The 24,455-nt window shown below is 55.5% G+C and overlaps 1 protein-coding gene across 1 annotated transcript; it reads right to left on the reverse strand.

Moving 5' to 3' along the window:
* Positions 1 to 20,073: 20,073 nt before the first annotated feature.
* Positions 20,074 to 21,519, reverse strand: LOC125540751 (uncharacterized protein At4g15970-like). The gene is made up of 2 exons (XM_048704321.1): positions 21,228 to 21,519; positions 20,074 to 21,131 (listed from the first exon to the last, which is right to left on the reverse strand). The coding sequence occupies exons 1-2, from the start codon at positions 21,396 to 21,398 to the stop codon at positions 20,256 to 20,258; spliced, it is 1,047 nt and encodes a 348-aa protein (XP_048560278.1). The 5' UTR covers positions 21,399 to 21,519; the 3' UTR covers positions 20,074 to 20,255.
* Between the last annotated feature and the right edge of the window lie 2,936 nt (positions 21,520 to 24,455).

Here is a 24,455-nt window from a genome sequence, read left to right on the forward strand (position 1 = left end):
GGGAGAATACTATTACCCGCTACCGCCCCCATGAACCACTTCCAATTGTCATCGTGCTCCGAAGGCACCAATTAGGCTAATGCCACTGGCTCCGAAGGCAACATGCATATGTAGGAGAAATTGTATATAGCTATACATGTGTGTATGTGTAAATTAATATGGTGGTTTGTGAGACATTGATGATATATATATATATATATGATTGGTTCTACTAGAAATTCTATATATATATGCATAACGTGTACAATGTGTAGTACCGTAAAATACCAGCAAATGAAAAAGAATTAAAATGGAAAACACAAAATTAAATGAAAAATAAATCATAAAACCAAAAACCCCACAACCATTTAGTACCGGTTGGTGTTACCAACCGGTACTAAAGGGCTCCCGGCCCCCGGAGCTGGCTCGTGCCACGTGGATCCCCTTTAGCACCGGTTCGTGCTGAACCGGTACTAAAGGGGGGGGCCTTTAGTGCCGAAACTTTAGTGCCGGTTCCTAAACCGGCACTAAAGGGCCTTATGAACCGGTGCTATTGCCCGGTTCTGCACTAGTGGTAGTGAGATGGCCAAGCAAATTAGCCCGCAGTGCAAAGCCGCCGAAGACAGAGATCTGTCCGGGGAGACAAGTTTCACCCTGGACCGCATCACTATCGATGATAGTAGGAGCCATCAAGCTTGACGGCGACGACACAGAGGAACTCTCAATGAAAGCACCAATGTCGGTGTCAAAACCGGCGGATCTCGGGTAGGGGGTCCTGAACTGTGCGTCTAGGCCGGATGGTAACAGGAGGCAAGGGACACGAAGTTTTACCCAGGTTCGGGCCCTCTTGATGGAGGTGAAACCCTACGTCCTTCTTGATCAATATTGATGATATGGGTAGTACAAGAGTACATCTACCACGAGATCAGAGAGGCTAAACCCTAGAAGCTGGCCTATGGTATGATTATTATTCTGTATGTTGTCCTACGACTAAAACCCTTCAGTTTATATAGACACCGGAGAGGGTTAGGGTTACACAAAGTCGGTTACAATGGTAGGAGATCTACATATCCGTATCGCCAAGCTTGCTTTCCACGCCAAGGAAAGTCCCTTCCGGACACGGGATGAAGTCTTCAATCTTGTATCTTCATACTCTAGGAGTCCGGCTGAAGGTATAGTCCGGCCATCCGGACACCCCCTAATCCAGCAATCCCTCACTCCTCGATAATATTGTAGCGGTGCAAAGCTCTGCGACGGTAGAACATCAAGATCGTCACCACGCCATCGTACTAACGGAAATCTTCCCCGACACTTTGCTAAATCAGAGTCCGGGGATCTTCATCGAGCTGAACATGTGCTAAAACTCGGAGGTGCCGTAATTTTGCTGCTTGATCGGTGGGGCCGTGAAAACGTACGACTACATCAACCGCGTTGTCATAACGCTTCCACTGTCGGTCTACGAGGGTATGTAGACAACACTCTTCCTTCTCGTTGCTATGCATCACCATGATCTTGCGTGTGCGTAGGAAATTTTTGAAATTACTACGTTCCCCAACAACCGCATCTAGGCATCCTGCAACGGCCTTCTCGTCCTCGGTAACAACCACATCTGCAATCCGGTCACGCGCCAGTGGTCTACCCTCCACCGGGACGGGAGGCCTGTCGAAAACATCGTCGGCGTCTTCCAACGCCAACCTTCAGGCGAGTACCGCGTGCTGTACTGGACAAGATCATACCTTTCTTTGGCCGTGCACTGTCCAGAAGTGTAGACTTGTGAGAGAAAGAGATTGAGCACCGCAAGTGCTAGAGCTTGTATTCCTCAACTCATATAGGTAGATGTTACAACCGTTGTGCAGATCGTGCACGAGTGGGAGTAGTGCGCGATGTGCGCGTATAGGGAAAGACCGAGTCATGGTGGACCAGGTCAGCTAGGGCCTGACATGCATTGACACCCCGCCGCAGCTGGAGCGTCCGGTGGCTAGATGCATAAGCTGGACCTGAACTCCTCGAACGCAGAAGTAGGCAGGCCCTTCGTCATGACATCGGCAAACTGTTGCGATGTAGGGACGTGAAGCACACGGAGCTCGCCGAGAGCCACCTTCTCTCGAACGAAGTGGATGTCAAGCTCTATGTGCTTGGTTCGTCGATGGTGCACCGGGTTAGCCGCCATGTACACACTCGAGATATTGTCGCAGTAGACCACAGTCGCTTTGGGTAGCAAGACGTGGAGCTCGCCAAGGAGCTGGCGGAGCCAGCAACACTCCGCGACGACGTTGGCAACAGCGCGATACTCGGCCTCGGCGCTTGACCGAGACACTGTGGGCTGGCGCTTCGATGACCAGGAGATGAGTGCGTCACCGAGGGAGACGACGTACCCCGATGTCGACCGACGCGTGTCCGGGCAGCCCGCCCAGTCTGCATCGGAGTAGGCGAGAAGATCCAGCGTCGGCGAGCGGTGAAGATGGAGACCATGAGCAATAGCGCCTCGCAGGTACCGAAGTATGCGCTTCACCAGCGCGAGGTGCTGATTGCGCGGAGCGTGCATGTGCAGACACGCTTGCTGAACAGCATACGCGAGGTCGGGGCGAGTCATAGTCATGTACTGCAGTGCGCCGACGATGCTCCGATACTCAGAAGGATCGGCGACGGGGGTGCCATCGGAGCTGGAGAGCTTGGAGCATGTATCCACAGGTGTCGAGGCTGGGCGGCAACCAATCATGTTGGCGCGATCAAGCAGCTCCTCCGCGTACTTGCTCTGGGATAGGAAGAAGCCACTGGCGCTGGAGCGGGCCGAGATCTTTCATGGAAAACTCGGCGAAGAGGCGCTGCTGAAGACTATGCAGGAGCGAGCTTGAGGACGCGCTGAGGACGATGTCGTCGACGTAGAGAAGCAGGTATGTCGTGCCGCCGTCGCGGTGATAGATGAACAGCGACGGATCAGACTGGGCCGCCGCAAACCCGATGGTGCGCAGGAAGTTGGTGAAGCAGTCAAACCAGGCGCGGGGGGCCTGCTTGAGCCCATACAAGGACTTGTCGAGGAGGCAGACGTGGTCGGGGTGCGCGTCGTCGACGAAGCCGGCCGGCAGCTGACAGTAGACACACTCCGTGAGCTGGCCTTGGAGAAAGGCATTATTGACATCCATCTGGTGCAGAGGCCACTCGTGAGAAGCGGCGATGGTGAGGACGGCGCGAATGGTGGCAGACTTGACGACGGGGCTGAACGTTTCATCGAAGTCGACGCCATGGCTCTAGGAAAAGCCGCGCACAACCCAGCGCGCCTTGTAGCACTCCAGAGTGCCATCGGCTTTCAGTTTGTGCCGAAACACCCACTTGCCGGTGACAATGTTGGCGCCGGGAGGGCGCGGCACGAGTGTCCAGGTCCTGTTCGCCATGAGCGCCCGGTACTCCTCCTGCATTGCTATTAGCCATGATGGATCGCGCAAAGCCATGCGCACGGTTTGGGAATAGGAGACATGGATGGATGTGTGGCGATGTGAGCATATTTGGGATTTGGGAGAAAAATGCCATCTTCGGCTCGCGTGACCATACGATGTGTGGGCGCAAGCGGCGCGGGTGGGACTGGACGAACAGGTGGCGAAGGGTGTGCAGGACATGGGGGTGGAGAAGGGGGCGCCGGTGGCGTACTCGGGGATGATGCGTGGGGCGGTGAGGAAGATGGTGGCGGCGAGGAAGGCCCCGCCGTAGGAGGAGCCGAGGTGACTGGTGATGGTGAGGATGGAAGGATGAATGGGCGGGGGACATGTTCCTCGTCGTCGATGGACGGAGCGACTGGTGTGGGTGTATGGTAGGGGAACTGTTGCTCGTCGAAAAAGACATGGCACGAAATGAGAACACAGCCAGTGGCGCGGTTGTAGCACCGGTACCCCTTGTGATCTTGGGAATAACCGAGAAACACGCATGGCGTCGAGCGCGGCGCAAGTTTGTGAAGTGCGGTGGCGGTGGTGTTCGGATAACATAGGCATCCGAAGACGCGCAGCCCCGAATAGTCTGGATGAATGCCATAAAGAAGGAAAAACGGGGTGTGATTGTTGCGTGGTTTGCATGGACGACGATTCAACAGAAACGTCGCGGCGCCAAGGGCTTCAGCCCAGAACCCGTTTGGCATGGAAGCGTGCACTAGCAGGGAGCGAACAGTGTCATTGAGCGTGTGCAGAATTCGTTCCGCGCGACCGTTCTGCGGCGAGGTGTAAGGACACGACATGCGCAGAACAATGCCGAGATCAGAGAGAAAGGCGCGCGAGGCATGGTTGTCAAACTCACGCCCATTATCAGTTTGAATGGCGAGAAGGGGGAGATTGAACTGACGCTGAGTGAAGGCACTGAATCGTTTCAGAGAGGGGAGGGCGTCAGACTTTGCATGCAAGGGAAACGTCCACACGAAGTGGCTAAAATCATCAAGCACCACTAAATAAAACTTGCAACCGGATAAGCTAGGTACAGGGAAGGTCCAAATATCACAATGTACAAGCTGAAAGGGAAAATACAAAATATGATTGGAATCTAGAAATGGAAATCTAGAATGTTTTCCTAATTGGCAAGCGTGGCAGGTGTGGGACGGCTTGGTGACAGCGGCAGGCTCGGCATGGCGAAGTGTGGTCGACAGGGCGTCGCGCCCCGGATGGCCGAGGCGTTGATGCCAGAGGTCGACGGCGGCGAAGGCGAAGTTGTGGTGCTTGGTGGGCGGAGTGATGGGGTAGAGGTCACGGTCGTCATTACATCGGAGGATCTCCTTCCTTGTGTGCCGTTCCTTCACCGAAAAGCCCATGTCATCAAACTCTACGTTAATGGGATTTTCACGGGTTAGAGCTTTAACAGAGACGAGGTTCTTGATGAGATCGGGACAGACAAGAACATGGTTGAGGTAGAGGGGTTCAGTGGTGGTGGGAAGCCTATGGGAACCGGTGTGCGTGACGGACAAGGACGATCCATCACCAACAACAATACAAGAAGAAGAAGAGGGACGGGAGTTGGCGATTATACCTGAGGACGAAGCCATGTGCGACGTAGCACCCGTGTCGAGGTACCACTCGGTGCCGGCAGGAGGGAGCTGTTGTGGCTGACCGGACAACGCGTTGAGCGCGTGGATCAGGGCGGACTGATCCCAGGCAGGCCCGCCAGTGTTGGAGACGGGCGGCGCAGCAGCGCCGTAGTACATGGGGGCGCCTGCAGGAGGCGCGGCCGGGTAGTGGGATGCAGAGCCGGCGAATGGGGCCGGAGCACCAGGGCGGGGGCCTAGGATGCCAGAGCCTGGGGCGTGAGGGCGCCAGGGCATGGCCCATGCATGGACCATCCCAGTCCATGGCGTGCCACTGGGCGCAGCGGGCGGGCGTGCTGGTGTCGACGAAGAAGCACCGCTCCCGCCGGTCTGGTAGGCAGGTGCCTTTCCCTTGCCCTTGTGGCGGTTGCCGCCGGTGTTGCGGTTGCCGCCACCGCCGCCGCCCCCGCCGGAGCCCGAGCCAGAGTTGTAGCCAGAGGGCGCGCGCGCGACGTGAAGCGCCGTGTCAGCGGAGCCATCCGGGTGAGCAGACTGACGACTTTCCTCAAGCAGCAGGAAGGCACGGCAGGCCAGGAACGAGGGAAGCGGACGCTGCATGGTTAGGATGGGAATTGCATACTGGAGACGAGGAGCAAACCCACGAAACATGTTGAGCACTGTTGGCCCAGTCCCGACCTTGATGACGCTGTTGTCGAGTACTTTCCAACAATACGCAGCGACGTACAAGCTACAGCCGATTGCTTCCGGCTGCTTCGACGGAGACGTGCACGTACAGCGGTACACAAGCAGGCAAGCACCCTGATGGATGGATTCTCGTGTCTAGCTAGCTATCGTAGACCAAGTTCGTCGGAAACACAATACGCAGACTCGCCGAGTTGGCCAAGAGGCTCGTGTCGAGCCTTTGCACTTTATTGCTTTGATTTGATCTGGTGTTACAGGGGATACACGCACTGGTATTTATATTACCAATATTCTACCTAGTACATGTACGACTCGGTTACTGCTACAAGTCCGTGCCGGACTATACTTACCTAATCGTGATTATTTCCAACAATCACCCCCCTAAGCACGATGTCCTCACTTTACAGCTTGGACGCCGACCCTTCTCCGCATCTCCGTGAACTTCTGTCGCCCCAAAGACTTGGTCAGGATGTCTGCAAGCTGATCGTCGGTGCAAATGTAGTTGACTTCAATCTTGCCTTCTTCCACGCAATCCCGTATGTAATGATACCTTATATCAATGTGCTTACTTCTGTCATGATGCACTGGATTCTTACATAGGGCAATCGTGGATTTGTTATCAACATAGAGCACCACTCCTTCCGGTTCCTTGTCAGTGAGGTCACCGAGTAGCCTTTCTAGCCACACACCTTGACCTGCCGCGGTTGCAGCTTCAATATACTCCGCTTCACAGGATGATAATGCGACCACCTTCTGCTTTTGTGATATCCAACTCACTATGCTTCTTCCCAAGAAATATGCCATGCCCGAGGTACTTTTACGGTCGTCAATATCTCCTGGCAAGTCGCTATCACTGTAGCCAAGTAGCTCCACCATCTCCTTCTGCTTCTCTCTCAAATAGACACAACCGAAGTCAGTTGTCCCTTTGATGTACCCGAGTATTTGTTTCACAGCTGCCCAATGTTCTGTCGTGGGTGCTTCCATGAAGCGACTCACTACACCAACGGAATAGGCCAAGTCTGGTCGTGTATTCACAAGATACCTTAGGCTTCCGACCACACTTCTATAATCTGTTGCATCAACCGCGGGTGCTTGGCTCCTCTTGCTAAGTTTAAGTCGAGGCTCCATTGGAATATGACTTGGATTGCAGTCCTCCATGCTACAGCTTTCAAGAATCTTCTTTGCATATGCCTCCTGGCATAGTGTGATTCCCTCCGGCTTTTGATGTACCTCGATCCCGAGATAGTAAGTCAAGAGCCCTAGATCACTCATCTTGAAAAGCTCCTTCATTTGTAGCTTGAATCTAGCAATCTCCTCATCTGCTCCAGTTATCAAGAGATCATCAACATAGATGCCCACTAGAAGACGATCCTTGCCTTTACCTCGCTTATACATAGCATGATCCAGTGGACGTTTCTCAAAACCAAGAGAAACTAGTGTACGATCAAGCTTGATGTTCCACGCCCGAGGAGCTTGGCATAGCCCGTACAATGCCTTGTGTAGTTTCAACACCTTGTGCTCCTCTCCTTTTTTGATGTAACCCGGTGGTTGCTTCACATATACTTCTTCTTTCAACTCCCCGTTCAAAAAAGCGGATTTTACATCCATGTGATGTAGCCTCCAAGATTCTTGAGCCGCGAGAGCTATAACTAGCCTCACCGATTCCATCCTTGTGACTGGAGCGAACACTTCCTCGAAGTCTACACCTTGCTCTTGCACATATCCTTTGGCTACGAGCCTTGCTTTATGCTTCACCAAGTTTCCTTCGGCATCTTTCTTGACTTTGTACACCCACTTAAGCCCTATGATTTTATGGTCGTTGGGTGGAGGATCCACGAGCTCCCATGTTTTGTTGTCTTGGATTGATCCCAACTCCTCGTCCATAGGACGACGCCAACACTCCTCCATGTTTGCCTCTTCAAATTTTGTCGGTTCCTCGACGCTAAGCAAACACTGTCGACCTCTTCTTTTAATTTTCACCGGATTTTTCTTCGGATATAAATCCACCACTGGTCGAAGACGTACTGGTGTCGGCGGACATTCCCTTGTCTCCTGTTCAGTCGAAGACGATGGATTTTCATCGGGAGTTGCCAAACTCCCAATTTCTGGTGAATCCTGTTCCTCCGAACTGGTTGCAGCTTCATCAGATGAACCATCCAAAATATGTGTACCATCTTCAGGTACATGGCCTTCACGTACGTGCCCTTCATGTGCTCGTGGTGCAGCACGTGGGCTGCTTTGCAGCCTACTGGAAACGCCTCCACCGGACAGGCTCTTAGTGCCTGGGCTGGCTGGTGCTGGGCTTCCGGGGCCACGAGCTGGGGTGGCATGTTCTGGTCCTGACGTAACAACGCCACCAGGACGAGCGATGTGCGTGCTGCTGCCAAGCGTGCCGTACTTGCCCTCGGGCGCGTCGGCTGCTGGTGCGCCCTCTTTTTCTGCTGCGCCGTCCGCGCCGTTTGTTGCGGCCGACGTCTCCGGTCGATCTGCATGCCCGTAATCATCGTAAACAACGTTGAATATTTCATCAGAAGACAGGTATACCGGCTCTGTGGAGTTCCAATTCCATGATCTTGCTTCTTCAAAGACCACATCGCGTGTCACAACCACCTTATTGGTAGAGGGATTGCACACACGGTATGCCTTCATGCCCTTTTCATAGCCAACTAGCACCATTGGAGTACTCCGATCCGCCAATTTGCTAGTATGCCCGGTCACTGTCTTCACATGCGCTACGCACCCGAAAGTGCGAAGATGATCAACCGTGGGCTTGTGTCCGTACCATGCTTCGTACGGCGTCATCCCAACCACACTTTTGGTTGGAGCCCGGTTCAGCAAATAAACGGCTGTATTGACCGCCTCACCCCAAAACTTGCCCGACATGCCTTTACTCTTCAACATGCTTCGTGCCATCGCCACCACGGTTTGGTTCCTCCGTTCCACAACACCGTTTTGCTGCGGTGAATATGGTGCCGTAAAATACCTCTTGATCCCTTGAGCTTCGCAAAATTCCGTGAATGCACGAGACTTGAACTCACCCCCCCGATCGGTACGGAGGGCCTTCAGCTTGGCTTCAGATTCTACTTCAGCCGCCATCTTTATTATCCTGAAGGCTTGCAAAGCTTGGTCCTTCGTCTTCAACAACACGATCCACATGAATCTGCTGAAGTCGTCGACGACGATCAAGAAGTATCTATTTCCGGTAGGGGTGGCCGGTGTAATCGGTCCGCACAAGTCTCCATGGACCAACTCAAGAGCTTTACTCGCTCTAAAGTTTCCCTCTCTTGGGAACGGGGCTCGCCTTTGTTTCCCAATGAGACAACCGCCGCACACTTGGTCGACATGATTGATGCACGGTAGACCACGTACCATCTCCTTTTGTCCAAGTTGCCGAAGAGCCTGGAAATTTAGATGACCGTAGCGCGCGTGCCACTTCCATGCCGAGTCGTCCATGCTTGACAAGAGACATACTGGATCCACACGATCCAAGTTGAGGACGTAAAGCCTGTTAGGTGACCTCTGCACCTTCATAATTAGCATCCTCTGACGATCATACCCCCATAGATAGCCATCTTCGAGCACAATCTTGCAACCACGCTCCTCGAGCTGACCAAGACTTATGATGCTGCTCTTTAGCTTGGGAATATAGTACACATCTGTGAGTACCTTGTGACCGCCACTCTTCAACTCAAACAGGACAGTACCTCGCCCTGCGATGTCAACGGTCCGTCCGTCGCCGAACCGAACCGTGCCTCCCACCGAAACACTGAGCTCAGAAAACTGGTCCTTGTCGCCGGTCATGTGGTTGCTAGCGCCCGTGTCGAGGTACCACACGTGCCTCGACGTGTTCATCCTCTTCTTATCGTGAAGATAAACTGCCTCCTCTATGAGCGTGACAACCTCTGTAGCCGACGCCTTCGGAGCTGGACTATCCTCGTCCATTAGCTCGCATACTTCGACCATGAGCATCATGTCTCCATCATCGCCTCCTTTGGCCAGGAGAGCTTTCTCCTTCGGTGGTTTCTTGCACTCCGACTTGAAGTGCCCCATGATGCCACAGTTGTGACACTTGATCTTGCGCTTGTCGAACTTCTTCTTCTTCTTCGGAGCGCCGTCGCCGGCGTTCTTCTTACTTTGTTCTTTTGGCGCACGATCTTGGTGAGTGTTGCTGCTAGAGCCCTCGCCTCCTCTCCTTGAGTCCAGCGCCATCCACTGAGCCCGTGTGAGCATGACATTTTCATCGTTCCTCCCATCCCCAAGACTGTACCGCATACGCTCGTCGTGAGCCTTGTAGCGCCCGACGAGATCGTCGATGGAGAGAGTCTCGAGATCGACGCACTGCTCGATTGCCGTGACAATTTGCAGGTACCGGGGAGGAGCCGCGCGCAAGAACCGCCAAACAACCGAGGTCTCCGTGAGGTTTTCTCCAAGCGCGCGGATCCGATTGACGAGAGTAGCCACCCGTGAAGCGAACGCATCCACGGACTCATTGTCGCCCATGACCAAAGTCTCGTAGTTCCTTAGGAGAGTTTGGAGATTGGCTTGCTTGACGCGGGTGTGTCCCTCGAACATAAGCTTCAAAGTATCCCACGCCTCCTTCGCCGTTTCTTTGGCGATTAGGTGCTGGAGGACATCCATCGGCATCACCGAATAAATCACCGACGCCGCCTGCCGATCCTTCCGGTGCTCGGCTCCCTCCTTCTTGAACGCGTCGCCTCCTGGGTCGACCGCGTCCCATAGCTCGTTGGCGCCGAGACCACACTCCATGAGGGCCTTCCAGACCCCAAAGTTCTCGCGATCAAATCGTGGGTACGATGAACTCGCCGGAGCAGCAAATACTTTAGCCGCACCGGAGTACTCCGCCAGCTGCTTGTTCCTCTCGTCGTCCGCCATGATCCTCCGTTACTAGAAGATCAACCTTGCTCTAGATACCAATTGTTGGCCCAGTCCCGACCTTGATGACGCTGTTGTCGAGTACTTTCCGACAATACGCAGCGACGTACAAGCTACAGCCGATTGCTTCCGGCTGCTTCGACGGAGACGTGCACGTACAGCGGTACACAAGCAGGCAAGCACCCTGGTGGATGGATTCTCGTGTCTAGCTAGCTATCGTAGACCAAGTTCGTCGGAAACACAATACGCAGACTCGCCGAGTTGGCCAAGAGGCTCGTGTCGAGCCTTTGCACTTTATTGCTTTGATTTATCTAGTGTTACAGGGGATACACGCACTGGTATTTATATTACCAATATTCTACCTAGTACATGTACGACTCGGTTACTGCTACAAGTCCGTGCCGGACTATACTTACTTAATCGTGATTATTTCCAACAAGCACCTGATCGCGGTCTGTGACATGCTCACCAAAGTCAGCGAGGCGATCGGCACACTCCTTCAGCCTTGCGAAGTAGGAGATCGCCGACCCCGTCCCTTGCTCGGTGCGGCGGAAGTAGGTGGCGAGGAAGACGACCTGGTGCTCCGCATTCTCCAGGAACAGTGTGGCGATGGAGCTCCAGATGGTGGCGGCAGTGGCGTTGCGCTGATGGACCAGGCCGAAGATCTCCTGGCTCACCCGGTTGTACAACCAGGATACGACGTGCGCGTCGTCTTGGAGCCAGTACGCCGAATTTGGCGAACACGACCTCAAAGAGAGTGCGCCACTGCGTGTAGTTGGGCGGGTTCAGCGAGAGAACCAGAGGCACATGCTGGTTTATGAAGATCCCAGCGAGCGGCGAGTAGAGGGCGGCCGCCGCGGCCGAGGCAGGGCCGCTCGGTGTGCGCAGCAGCAAGGCGCTTTCCTGGGAGGCGTTAGTAATGGCAGACGGGGTGAGGAGTGCGTTGGGGTTGGGAGCAGGGCCCTTGAGGGGAGTTGAGGGACCATGGCTAGTTGGGGGAGGAGGGGGTGGTGGTGGTGCGGCCATGGCGCCGGTGCAGAGCGCGGCAGCGGAAGAGTTAGAGGCTTAGGAGAGACGAAGCATCTGATACCATTTAGACTTATGAGAGAAAGAGATTGAGCACCGCAAGTGCTAGAGCTTGTATTCCTCAACTCATATAGGTACATGTTACAGCCGTTGTGCAGATCGTGCACGAGTGGGAGTAGTGCGCGATGTGCGCGTATAGGGAAAGACCGAGTCATGGTGGACCGGGTCAGCTAGGGCCTGACATGCGTTGACAAGAAGAGCACCGCGTCCTCAGCAGCAAGGACGGCATGACTGAGATGGCCATCTTCATGCTGCAGGACGACCATGAGCATGGTGTCTGGGCATTTCAGTACATGATCAAACTACCGGTGATGGAAATCAGGCGTTTCCAGAAGCAAGGTGATTGGTGGGCGAAGATTGTCTCTGAGGAAGGAGACGTGCTTGTCAGCTGCCATGATCATCACCTGCAATGTGACAGAATGGGTAATTTGGTTGCGGACTTCAGGTATTATTATGGCATGCGCCGCCTGCCGGTGGTCATTTCTGATAGTTTCAAAGAGAGCCTTATCCACCATGTGTTTTTCCAAAAGATGACGAAGAAGACCTGATTCCTATCCACTCCTGAAGATCTCATTTTTTGTCATGTCAAGTGGAAGTAAGTTATTTCTTTGTACTTCTAAATTTCAATTAGCACGTTGCGCATGAAACGTCTTTAATCATCTTTAATTTAAAGAGCACACATAATTATGCATTATCATGTTATTCGCAAGAACACCAACTTACAACTGAATATGTTATTCGTATGTGCTACTAGATTATTATATATGTATGTAGAATTAAAGTTTGACATTACAAGCTAGCTGATGTAGTTGGCAAGTGTTATGACCGGTTTGGTCTATACTAGGAAGAGGCCCACCGGGCATTAGAATTAGGGGCTTGGCCCATAAATTATCTTAGGCAAGTTATCTTAGGCTAAAGTTATAAATACTAGTTGTAAGACACGGTTGAAATCAAGCAATAAAGATATTATCATCTTCTGTTGCCGGCTCCCTGAGGAGCCGGAACCCTAGCCGCTGCCGCCTCTAAACCCTAGCCGCGATGGCGCCTGTCCGCCGGCGCGCCCGCTCAAGCCCTCGTCCCCCTCCTCCTTGCCCATACAATCTGCGCCGGAGGCCTGGTAGGAACCCTAGTCCTACCAATTTGGTATTCAGAGACACCAGCTCGATCATGTCGCTTCCTCCATCACCGCCGCCGCTGCCAAACACCACCGCCTCGCCTACGCTGTCGCCAGCCCCATCCGCGTCCATACCGGCGCTCACATCTGGGACGGCCACCCCGACAGCGCCGACCGCCACCGCGGCAGAGCCGCCCCCCATCCTCTCGCCCGAGGAGGTCTTAGGCACCCTTCGGGAGCTCGTCCAGGTGGTCAAGGGCATCAGCCTCTACATCGCCGGGAACCAGCCCCCGCTGCCGAACGCCGCCACCACCGCCTATGGGCCGCTGCCGCTCCCGTGGGCCGCCCCGACCTTCCAGTCGCCCTACGGAGGGCCGCCCCCGCCGCCGCTGCAGCTGCAGCATTACCCGACCGCGGGGCACCCTTGGCCCGCGTGGCCGGCTACCACCGCACTGCTGGGGGACCCCTCCCAGCAGCTTCTCCAGATGCCTCCGCCGGCTACTTCGACGCTGGCTGCGGCGCCGCAGCTCCTCCAGGCGCCGCCACCGTCAACTACATCTCCACCCGCGCCCAGGCCCACGGGTCGGCTCATGCACCAGGTGCAGTTTCCGCCATCACCGTCGCCAATTCCTGCGTGGGCGGCCGGCTCGTCTCCCGGCCTGGTGTATACCTCGGCGCCGGAGCACCCGACGCCCTCCCTCCGGTTTGACCGTCCCTCCGGCTCGGCGACCTACGCCCCGGAGATCCCTGACCCAGCACACTCGCTGCCGCCGACTGCAGCAACCCCCAGGCACGGCGGTCCGACACCCCCTCGCTTTGCCAAACTGGACTTCGCCACCTACGAGGGCACGGAGGACCCGCTCAACTGGCTCGACCAGTGCGAGCAGTTCTTTCGCGGGCAGCGGACGCTCGCTTCGGATCGTACCTGGCTCGCGTCCTATCATCTCCGCGGCGCGGCGCAGACCTGGTACTACGCCCTTGAGCAGGACGAGGGCGGCATGCCACCATGGGAGCGCTTCCGGGAGCTCTGTCTTCTCCGGTTCGGGCCTCCTATCCGCGGGATCCACCTGGCAGCCCTCGGCCGTTTACAGTTCACCTCCACGGTTCAGGACTACGCCGACCGCTTCCACGCCCTGGCGTGCCACGCGCCGAGCGTCTCCGGGATTCAGCGCGCCGAGTTATTTGTGGGCGGTCTGCCGGACCATATTCGCGTGGACGTCGAGCTCCGGGATCCCCCCGACCTCCAAACGGCCATGTACTATGCCCGAGCTTTCGAGCAGTGGGCCCAGGCACTGCAGGAACAGCCCGGACGGGGCGGCCGCCAGCCCAGTCGACCAGCGCCGACTTCCCCAGCACCGGGCCGGCCTCCTCCAGCCGCGACGACCACGCCCCTGGCCACCACGCGGACTTCCCGCCGGTTGTCACCGGCCGAGCAGCAGGAGCGTCGCCGTCAGGGACTCTACTTCAACTGCGATGAGCCCTACACGCCGACCCATGTCTGCCCCCGCCTCTTTTACTTGGAGACGGTCGACTACACCGAGGCGGACGACTCGACCGATGCGACACGACCACCCAAGGCGGCCGCTGACACGCCCGCGGATCCCATGGCGACGGCGTGCGTCGTCTCCCTCCACGCCCTCGTCGGCATCCGTGGCGAGCGGACCATGCTGCTGCCGGTGACGATCCATGGCGAGCGGCTGGTGGCACTGCTGGATACTGGCTCCACCCATAACTTCTTGCCCGAGGTGACCATGCGTCGGCTAGCCCTTCCGACAACGGGCGGGGAGCGCTTGCAGATCACGGTGGCGAACGGCGATCGCCTCCGGTGTCATGGGCTCGCCCGTGACGTTCCCATCTCCATTGGTGGCGAACACTTCTCCATTACCTGCGCAGGGATCGACCTCGACTGCTTCGACTTCATCCTCGGGGTGGATTTTCTACGGACCCTCGGTCCCATCCTATAGGACTTCGACGCGCTCACAATGACGTTCTGGCGGCTGGGCCGCCGCATCCGGTGGGACGGCATTGGGGGCGCCGCGCCGGCCGTGCCACATCTCCACCTGGTCGCCGCGTCCTTGGAGGCCGAGCAACCCCTGCTGGATTCCCTTCTGCAGCAGCACATCGACCTCTTCGACGACCCACGGGGTCTTTCGCCCGCCCGGGTGTACGGCCATCATATTCACCTCATGCCGGGTACCCCTCCCGTGGCGGTTCGGCCCTACCGCTACCCTCAGCTTCAGAAGGATGAGTTGGAGCGCCAGTGTGCCCTGATGCTCGCCGCAGGCATCATCCGGATCTCCACGTCACCCTTCACCGCCCCGGTGCTGCTCGTCCGCAAGTCGGACGGCAGATGGCGTTTCTGCATCGACTACCGCGCCCTGAACGCGCTCACGCTCAAGGACAAGTTCCCTATACCGGTGGTCGACGAGCTCTTGGATGAGCTCCATGGGGCGTGCTTCTTCACCAAGCTCGATCTCCGGTCGGGCTATCATCAGGTGCGTATGCATCCCGACGACATCGCCAAGACGGCGTTTCGCACCCACCATGGCCACTTTGAGTTCTTGGTGATGCCATTCGGCCTCGCCAATGCCCCAGCGACTTTCCAGGCCCTGATGAATGACGTCCTCCGGCCCTACTTATGGCGGTTTGTGCTTGTTTTCTTTGATGACTTTCTTATCTACAGCGCTACCTGGGCCGAGCACCTCCAGCACGTCGCCATCGTCTTCAACGAGCTTCGGGCGCACCACCTCCACCTTAAGCGCTCGAAGTGCTCGTTTGGGACACCTACCGTCGCCTACCTCGGCCATGTCATCTCTGCCGACGGGGTCACTATGGACGCCGACAAGGTGGCGTCCGTCTCCGCATGGCCGACACCTCGCTCGCCGCGGGCTCTCCGCGGGTTCCTCGGCCTCGCTGGCTACTACCGGAAATTTATCCGGGAGTTCGGGCTCATCGCGGCGCCCCTCACGCGGTTGCTTCGCCGCGACGCTTTCGCTTGGGACGACGAGGCGGCGATGGCGTTCGAGGCCCTCAAGGGGGCCCTCACTACGGGCCCTGTCCTTCAGATGCCCGACTTCGACCGCCCGTTCGTGGTGGACGGTGACGCCTCGGGCGCTGGTTTCGGCGCCGTGCTTCATCAAGGCGATGGACCCCTCGCCTTCTTCAGCCGGCCTTTCGCTCCTCGCCATCTCAAGCTGGCGGCATACGAGCGGGAGCTCATTGGCCTTGTGCAGGCCATTCGTCATTGGCGGCTGTACTTGTGGGGACGGTCCTTTCACATTCGCACGGACCACTACAACCTGAAGTTCTTGCTGGACCAACGGTTGTCGACCGTGCCACAACACTAGGGGATCAGCAAGCTCTTCAGCTTCGACTTCTCCGTTGAGTATCGGCCGAGCCGCCTTAACACCGTGGCCGACACGCTGTCCCGTCGCGACTCCGACATCGCTCCCTCCGTCGAAGAGTCCGCCGGGGCGGTCCTGTGCATCCGCTCCGGGCCGACGTTCGGTCTCTTCGCCGACATCCGCCGCGCAACTGCGACGGCCAACGATGCCGTCCTTCTTCGGCAGCAGCTCACGGCCGGCGACCTGGAGGAGCCGTGGCGCTTCTCTGACGACCTGCTTCTCCATGGGCGCCGGATCTTTGTTCTGGCGCATGATGATCTCCGTCACCAGGTGTTACAGCTCGCCCACTCGGTAGGTCATGAGGGTGTGCAGAAAACCCTCCATCGTCTTCGCGCCGATTTTCTACATCCCTGGCGATCGCACCCTGGTCCGCGACTGGGTTCGGTCTTGTCAGACATGCCAGCGCAACAAGACGGAGACCCTGCGGCCGGATGGGCTACTTCAGCCCTTGGAGGTGCCGTCTCAGGTCTGGGCGGATATCTCCATGGACTTCATCGAGGGCCTTCCCAAGGTGGGCGGCAAGTCAGTCATCCTCACGGTGGTCGACCGCTTCTCCAAGTACGCCCATTTCATCACACTCGGCCATCCGTACACGGCGGCGTCCGTGGCCCGGGCCTTCTTCGACGGCATTGTGCGTCTACACGGGTTCCCTACTTCGATTGTCAGTGATCGGGACTCTGTATTCACGGGCCATGTCTGGCGCGACCTCTTCAGGATGGCGGGTGTCCAGCTCCGCCTGAGTACGGCATTCCATCCTGAGACAGACGGTCAGTCCGAGGTGGTTAACAAGGTCATTGCCATTTATTTGCGATGTGTGACAGGTGATCGGCCTCGCACTTGGGTGGACTGGCTTTCTTGGGCAGAGTACTGCTACAACACCTCCTATCACTCCGCCCTGCGCGCTACACCGTTTGAGGTGGTCTATGGTCGACCACCCCCGCCTATACTACCGGTGGACCCGGAGACGGCTCGGACAGCGGTTGCGGGTGACCTTATCCGCACCCGCGAAGAGATGCTTGCTGAGGTCCGTCAGCGTCTCCTTCAGGCCCAACAGCTGGCCAAGCATTACTACGACGATCATCATCGCGAGGCGGAGTTCGCAGTGGGTGACTGGGTGTGGCTGCATCTTCTCCACCGCTCTACGCAGTCGCTTGAACTGCGCGCCAAGCGCAAGCTCGGGCCTCGCTACGCCGGACCCTTCCCTATTTTGGAGCGCATTGGGAAGGTGGCCTATCGTCTTCAGCTTCCAGCCCGCGCTCGCATCCACGACGTCTTCCATGTGGGGCTGCTCAAGTTTCGTGGCGAGCCACCAGCGGCTCCTCCAGCGCTTCTGTCAACCGCCGATGGTCGCATTCTTCCAGAGCCGGCAAAGGTGTTGCAGGCACAGCTTCGTCGTGGCGTCTGGTTCATCCTTGTTCAGTGGGCGGGCCTTCCGGAGGAGGAGGCTACTTGGGAGCAGCGTGAGGATTTTCGCCAACACTATCCAGACTTTCAGCTCGAGGACGAGCTGTTTGCGCAGGCGGGGAGAGATGTTATGACCGGTTTGGTCAATACTAGGAAGAGGCCCACCGGGCATTAGTATTAGGGGCTTGGCCCACAAGTTATCTTAGGCAAGTTATTTTAGGCAAGTTGTCTTAGGCTAAAGTTATAAATACTAGTTGTAAGACACGGTTGAAATCAAGCAATAAAGATATTATCATCTTCTGTTGCCCGGCTCCCTGAGGAGCCGGAACCCTGGCCGCCGCCGCCTCTAAACCCTAGCCGCGACGGCGCTTGTCCGCCGGCACGCCCGCTCAAGCCCTCGCCCCACTCCTCCTTGCCCATACAATCTGCGCCGGAGGCCTGGTAGGAACCCTAGTCCTACCAGCAAGACCCTTTTATGTATTTTAGTTGCGCAAAATTAATCGTTCCCCTGCAGTATTGGAAGTATCACAACTTCAAAATTGACTTCAGAATTTTCTTCCAAATAAAATTTCATCAACACAATATAGGTAAAGGAAATAGTTTATGTTCAACTTTTAGCTTCTGATTTTGATCGCACCGCTGATTACAGATGCATCTCCATTTTCTTAAAAAACAAATTCAGAATTTCTGTTAGTTAAGTTGTGGACCGATTTGGTGCTGGTAGTACAGAACATCTTGGATGTTAGCAATACGGCACGTAATCTAGGTAATGGGTAGTTTATGTTCATCTTCTATCTTCTGATTTTGATCGCACCGCTGATTACAGATGCATATCTATTTTCTTAAAAAACAAATTCAGAATTTCTGTTAGTTAAGTTGTGGACGGGAAAATATATAAGAAAGGTCAACCAAGGCTCTCTCATCTGCGACCGCGCCGCCCCCGCGGGCGGCCGGCCGCGCCTCCCCTCCTCCCCCGCGCGCGTCCCCCTCCCTCCTCCTCCTCCCTGCCGCCGTCACGGGCGCCCGCCTCGGGCCTGGCCCGGTCGACGTTGGTGGCGGCGGCCTCCGGCCCTTCCCCGTCTAGGGTTTCTCCGGCGCGGGACGGAGCGGCTCCCGGCGGTGTCTTCAGGCGGCGGCGGTCCTGCGTGGCGGCGGGGTGTCCTGTCGCAGGCGGGGGCGGACTCTGGGCGGCGGCGGCGCCGTTGGCGGTGAGGCAGCGTGGCGGCACGGGCTGGCAGCGTCCGCCCGGCACAGATCTGGGCCCTTCGGGCTCCATCTGGGTCGGGGCGGGCCGGCGACAGGCATGGCGTCAGCGTGGCCTTCAGGAGGCGGTGACGAGCTGCGATGATCGGCGGGTTGCTGGCGGCGTCGACGCCAACTTGCTGCAGCGTGGCCGGCGGGGCTTAGCGGGCCCGTTTCAGGCCTGGCCGGGCCAGGGGTGGCCTGGTATGCCCCGCTGCCGTGTCTGGACAGCTACCGCGACGATGCCGGAGGCGCGGGCCTCCCGCACGACGGCGGTCGGGGTGGTTCCCTCCCGCTCGGTCTTGATGCTGTTGCTCCCGTCGCTCGGATCTTTTCTCCAGTCTTCTTGGCCTCGTGGTGATGTTCGCAGCGAGACGGTGTTGGTGGCGGCGCAACCGTGATGGCACATAGTTGGGCGGTGGTTTGGCTGGTTGGTTCCGATTGGCTGGTGGGGTTTGTCGTGCGGGAGAAATCCTTGCCGGGTCGTCCGGCTCCGATGCGGTGACACCGGCGGGTGCCACTATCCCTTCTTGGAGGGTGTCGGGAGTAGCTATCCCCCACATCCCTCTGCATACTGGGGAAAACCCTAGGACTTGTCCGGGCAGCAGCGTCGTCGGCGTCGCATCCCTTCTTGGAGGTGATGCTTAGTTCGCAGTAGATCGGAGCCTCGGGCTGTTGTGGTTTGGTTCCGGAGGGCTCAGCGGTCGCGGGTTTTCCACGCTTTGTCGAGCTGCCGCCGTTGGCATTTTTTCTTCTTCTTTTTCTTGGGCTTGTTGTGCTGCTCGCCCCAGCATTGTGATATGTACAATGATGATTTTTTTTGGAATACAAAGCGGGGGAAACCCTTTTTCGATAAAGTTGTGGACCGATTTGGTGCGTAGTACAGAACATTTTGAATGTTAGCAGTACGATTTTTCCAATGGGGCTTATTAAGATAGTACTAGTATGTTCTGTAGACCACGGAGAATAGATCTATGCACACTGGCGCTTGTTATTTTGCTTCCATTCATTTTCATGAACCTGGCTTGGATGAATGACCAAGAAATACAATTATTATTGAAAGTTGTATTGCTGCATATTTCACCTTATCACCAGTGCAAGCAATTTTACTACCAGTACCAAAACAACTTAATCCATTTCTCCTATGGGGCTTATGAACATAGTACTGCTTTCATTCATTTACATGGTCCTGGTTTGGATGAATGACCAAGAATGCAATTTAAATTCAAGGTGGTAATACTGCATGGTTCACCTTGTCACCAATGAAAGCAATCTTACTAACAGTACCAAAACAATTCAATCCTTTTCATCGATCCATTGCACAAGTCCGACCAATTTCATCCAGTAAAACAACTGATTACTCCTGTTATCCATAATAAAAACTTGTCTAGCTAAAATCTCGAACAAACACGAGCCACAGCTCACGGACAGCGTCTCAGTAGATGAGCGTGGTGGTGCTGTTGCCGAGCAGCTCCTGCTGGGCCCTGAACTGCTTCCACTCGTCGAGCACGCCGGCGAGCGTGTCGATCTTCTTCTGCAGACCGATGAGGCAGTTGGCGTGGTACGTGCACACCTCGTAAAAATTCTTCTTGTTCTCGCACACGCCGCTGAAGTAGACGGTGTCGATCAGCATCAGCGTCACCCCGTGCCGCGCCGACAGCTCCTTCTTCACCTCGCCGAACACGAACTGGTCATGCTCCCCGGGGTACCGGTTCCTCGCCTCGTACCAGTCCTGGAAGAAGGCCAGCGTCCGCGCGTTGGGCCTCGCGTACACGAAGCCGCCGTTGGCCGCCTTGTCGAGGTCATAGGGATTGTTGCCCAAGAACTGGTCGCACGCCAAGGCGATGTCGGCGGCGACGGGGAAGCGCAGCAGCGGGTTCCGGAACCACACGATGTCCACGTCTGTGAACACAAAGCCGAAGCCCAGCCCCAGCACCCGCGCCTGGAACCGGTTCCGTGCCCACATCAGCTCCACGTAGTCCTTGCTCATGAACGTCACCTCCCCCGCCGCCGTTCCTCCAGGCTCGCCGTCGCTGCTGCGGCCACCGCTGCCCAGCGGGTAGCAGAGCGGGTGCATGTGCTGGCACCGCTCCAGCGCCTTGGCGTCCATGGCCACGATCACCAGGTGCTTCAGCAGGGGCTGCGTCCGAACGCCCAGCCTGAAGCTCTCCAGGAAGAGCTCCAGGAGCGACCCCGGCAGCGTCAGCGCCTCGTTGACGAAGGTCAGTATGACCGTCTTGTCCTCCATGGCCGCGCTTCTCAGAAGCTCCACAAGAAGGCTGTCTTCTTCTTTACTCTTCACGGCCGGAACCTGCATGCAGCGCCAAAGTTCTGCAGAGTCAGACATGCACAAGGAAAACTAGTTAACCAAGAGACAATGATCAAAAGAGGAAGATAATGCATGTACCATGCTGAGGTTTTTTCTGCTCATGAGATGTGTTTGGCTTCCATTGTTGTCCAACGCCAGCTCGGGGCTGCACGGGCAGTTGGGAGCAGACGACGGCACCAGCAGCACGACAAAGGCGGCCGTGATCGCTGCTCCCACAACGAAACCCAATAAATCCCTCAGCGAGTACATTACTGCAGCCTGCTGGTGATGGAACAGAAATTCCAAACTGTTAGACAGTCTCAGCTTCCAAGAGCCCAGAGCACAGTACAACTGTACCCTGTGGTATAGCACTAGTGCTTATGAAGTGGACTTCGATGCGCAACGAGGCCAAGATTTCAGATCTTCTTCTGTCACAACAAAGAAAAAGGAAACGAGATCTCGAGACGTTTGGGCAATTAATACAACAGTTGACTAGACTTGATCTTTCTTTCTTTATAACACTGACTATGAACTGGAATCGCTCACGCACACAGAATCCGATGAATTTGAGGGGGCTAGATTTGTCGATTGCTGATCTGGATTGTCATGAGATGCGCAACTTGGCAAGTCATACACTGGGAGCGTCTTCTCAGTTTATTCGTGGGATGGCGGAGAAATCAAGGTGTCGAGATAGAATTGGTCTGACTAGTAGTATAAAATAGAGTTGCAGAAAACTGACAAAAGGGTAACTAGCTTTCTGTTCAGTTCAGACTTTATGCTAAAATTTGCATGATAGACAGTTCTGGTGGATTAATTCCACTACTCTTTATTCTGAGGCTCTTGTGTTGTTGGTGCTTGCTTTGTTTCAGCTTCTTTGTACAGATTTTGTTGTTGTTGTTATTGTTGTTTACAGTTGTGCTGCAGCCTCTCAGTTAAATTTGTTTTCACTGTTTGTGTATCACGCTTTGAGCAGACCCATGCACAGATCTAGATTCCCATGCATATAACCGACATAATTAAGTTTCAATTCATTGATCTGTTTAACTTACTAACTCTTGCTCTGGCTCTACTTGCTGCTTTCAGGCAATGGTGAAGTACTTCAATTGTAGCCCATGTCTCAGGGTGGACAACACAAGCGGTCTTTCGGACCGGCTCGTGGCCTGCTCGGTCCTGGCCAGCTCGGGCCTAGCCCGCTCAAAAAATCAGTCGGTCCGAGCTCAAGAATCAGGCCCGACAAAGCTTCGTTCCGGTCTGGGCTTTAACCGAGTCGACCGAGAAAACGTAGTCACCGCCGCTGCCGCTCCTCGTCGTCGCGGCCAGGCAGCCTCCGGGTGAACCATCATGTCCCCGAGCTTCCCCTATTCTTCCTTCCTCTCCTCCCCATGCGCCATAGCCTCTTGCTGCCACTCGCCATCGCTGCCGTGCTTGCACCGCCGCCAATCTGGAGTTCTCGACCATGGCCATGGCTGTCGTTTGAGCGCAGCTCGCACACTGGCCACCAGCTAGCCCAGGTAGGCGAACGTCTCGCAGGCGCCATCAAGATGAACTGGACGGCCTCTTGCATGTGTGGGCGCTTCACCAGGTTCGCCATGGTGTACTGCAGCTCCGAGGCCACTGTTTGAGTTTGTGCACCGACGAACTCGGCGCACAAGCCCACGATTTCTCCGTCGGCGAGCCAACGTTGCCGCCTTCAATTTCTACCGTTGTGGTCTTCTAGGACCCAGAGGGCGAGGAGTGACCCCCAAACGGTCCGGTCCCAGAAAAGCAGCTCGTTGGACAGCTCGGTCCGGTCCGAACCGGACCGCTGGCAGCCGGTCCAAATGACGGCTCGGACCGGGACCGGACCGGCCCAGACCGTGTCCACCCTGACCCATGTCTAGTACCTAGTTCTTTACTACAGTAAGAAGATCAATTAATACAAGTAGGAAGATCAATTAATACAACAGTTGACCATATTTGATCTATCTTTCTCTATCCCATTAGTCAACCAAGGAGTAGCAAGTGAAGTGTACAAGTGGTCGCTGGGCTGGAGACATGGCGGGGTAAAAATTGGTGGCCGGAAACAAATATGCTAGCGATGACGACGAGCTTGTTCCTACTTCGCTTTGTTGCTGTGTGAAGATGGAGGCTGCCTCTAGTCTTTGATCCTCTTTATATGAAGATTCTATGCTGCGTTTATGCTTCCTAGGTTGTAGCTTTTGCGCTTTGTCTCGTCTCTCTGAAGCTGCTGATGCCGCGTTGCTCACCGAGTAGTGTGCCCCTTTCGTCTTAGCCTTGCTGGTTACGGCGCTGGTGCTGCTCATGTATGATCTTATCATCAGGATGTTCTCGTTTATGGTTGTTTACTTGCTGCACACTAGTAGAAAACAGGGCTTTAGTTCGGGCAGGGCAAGCCCATTAGTCCCGGTTCAGTCACGAACCGGGACCCATGGGGCATTCGTCCCGGTTCTTTAGCCTAGGGGGCAGGCTGCAGCCTCGTGGGCATTGGTCACGGTAGGCACGAACCGGGACCAATGGGCCTCGCTCCTGACCCATAAATATTGGTCCCTGTTCTTGGCTAGAACCGGGACAGAAGGCTGTGTTTTAGTCCCGGTTCCAGCCACGAACCGGGACAAATGAGTTGTCTATATATACCCCGTCGCCACAGCAGAGCACTTCATAATGCTATGTTTTTTCTGGCCGGCGAGGAGAGGGCATTTGGGTGCTCTAGCTCACCTCCTATGCACATGAGGTGTTCGATGAAATGCGCGAGACACGCTAGTTAAACTTTCTCCTCTCAAAGCTCGACCTTCAAGCTCCATTTTCCCCGAGATTAGTTTAGATTTAGCGGTCCGTCATGTCCCGTCCCCGTCTTCACCGCCATCGATCGCCCGCGCCGGTCTCGTCGCCTGCACCACTATGGTGAGCCTCTTGTTCTTATCTTCTTCTGAAAGAAAAAAAATTCTGACTTTAGGTACATACTTGTCTAATTTTCTTACTTTTATTATTGCTTGTTATTATATAGTGCGATGGTTTTGATATCCGCCCCCGTCGGCCCTCGTCCTGGCTATGATTCGGATGTGGTATATATATTATCTTTTATAACTATTTGGTTCATTTATAGTTTATGACAATTATGCCCATCAAGTTGACATAGATATTATTTATGTAGGAGATAGTTGAACCGGAAATTCCAACCGACCCTATTGTCGAGAGGTTAAATTTAGTTGAAGAAGAAAACAATTACTTGAAGGAAAAAATAAAAAATTGAGGAGGAGAAGATGATATTGGAGTTGCATGTTGCGGATGTCGTCGATGATCACAAGATCAAGATGGATGCAATGCGGT

This window comes from Triticum urartu, chromosome 2, assembly GCF_003073215.2.
Source record: "Triticum urartu cultivar G1812 chromosome 2, Tu2.1, whole genome shotgun sequence".
Lineage (NCBI taxonomy): Eukaryota > Viridiplantae > Streptophyta > Magnoliopsida > Poales > Poaceae > Triticum > Triticum urartu.

Bases quoted from the DNA above. Each gene is read 5' to 3' on its own strand.
- LOC125540751 (XM_048704321.1), bottom strand. From the start codon at position 21,398: ATGTACTCGCTGAGGGATTTATTGGGTTTCGTTGTGGGAGCAGCGATC. The intron at 21,132-21,227 runs GTACATGCATTA...CGCTGCATGCAG, and splicing joins GCAGAAAAAACCTCAGCATG to GTTCCGGCCGTGAAGAGTAA.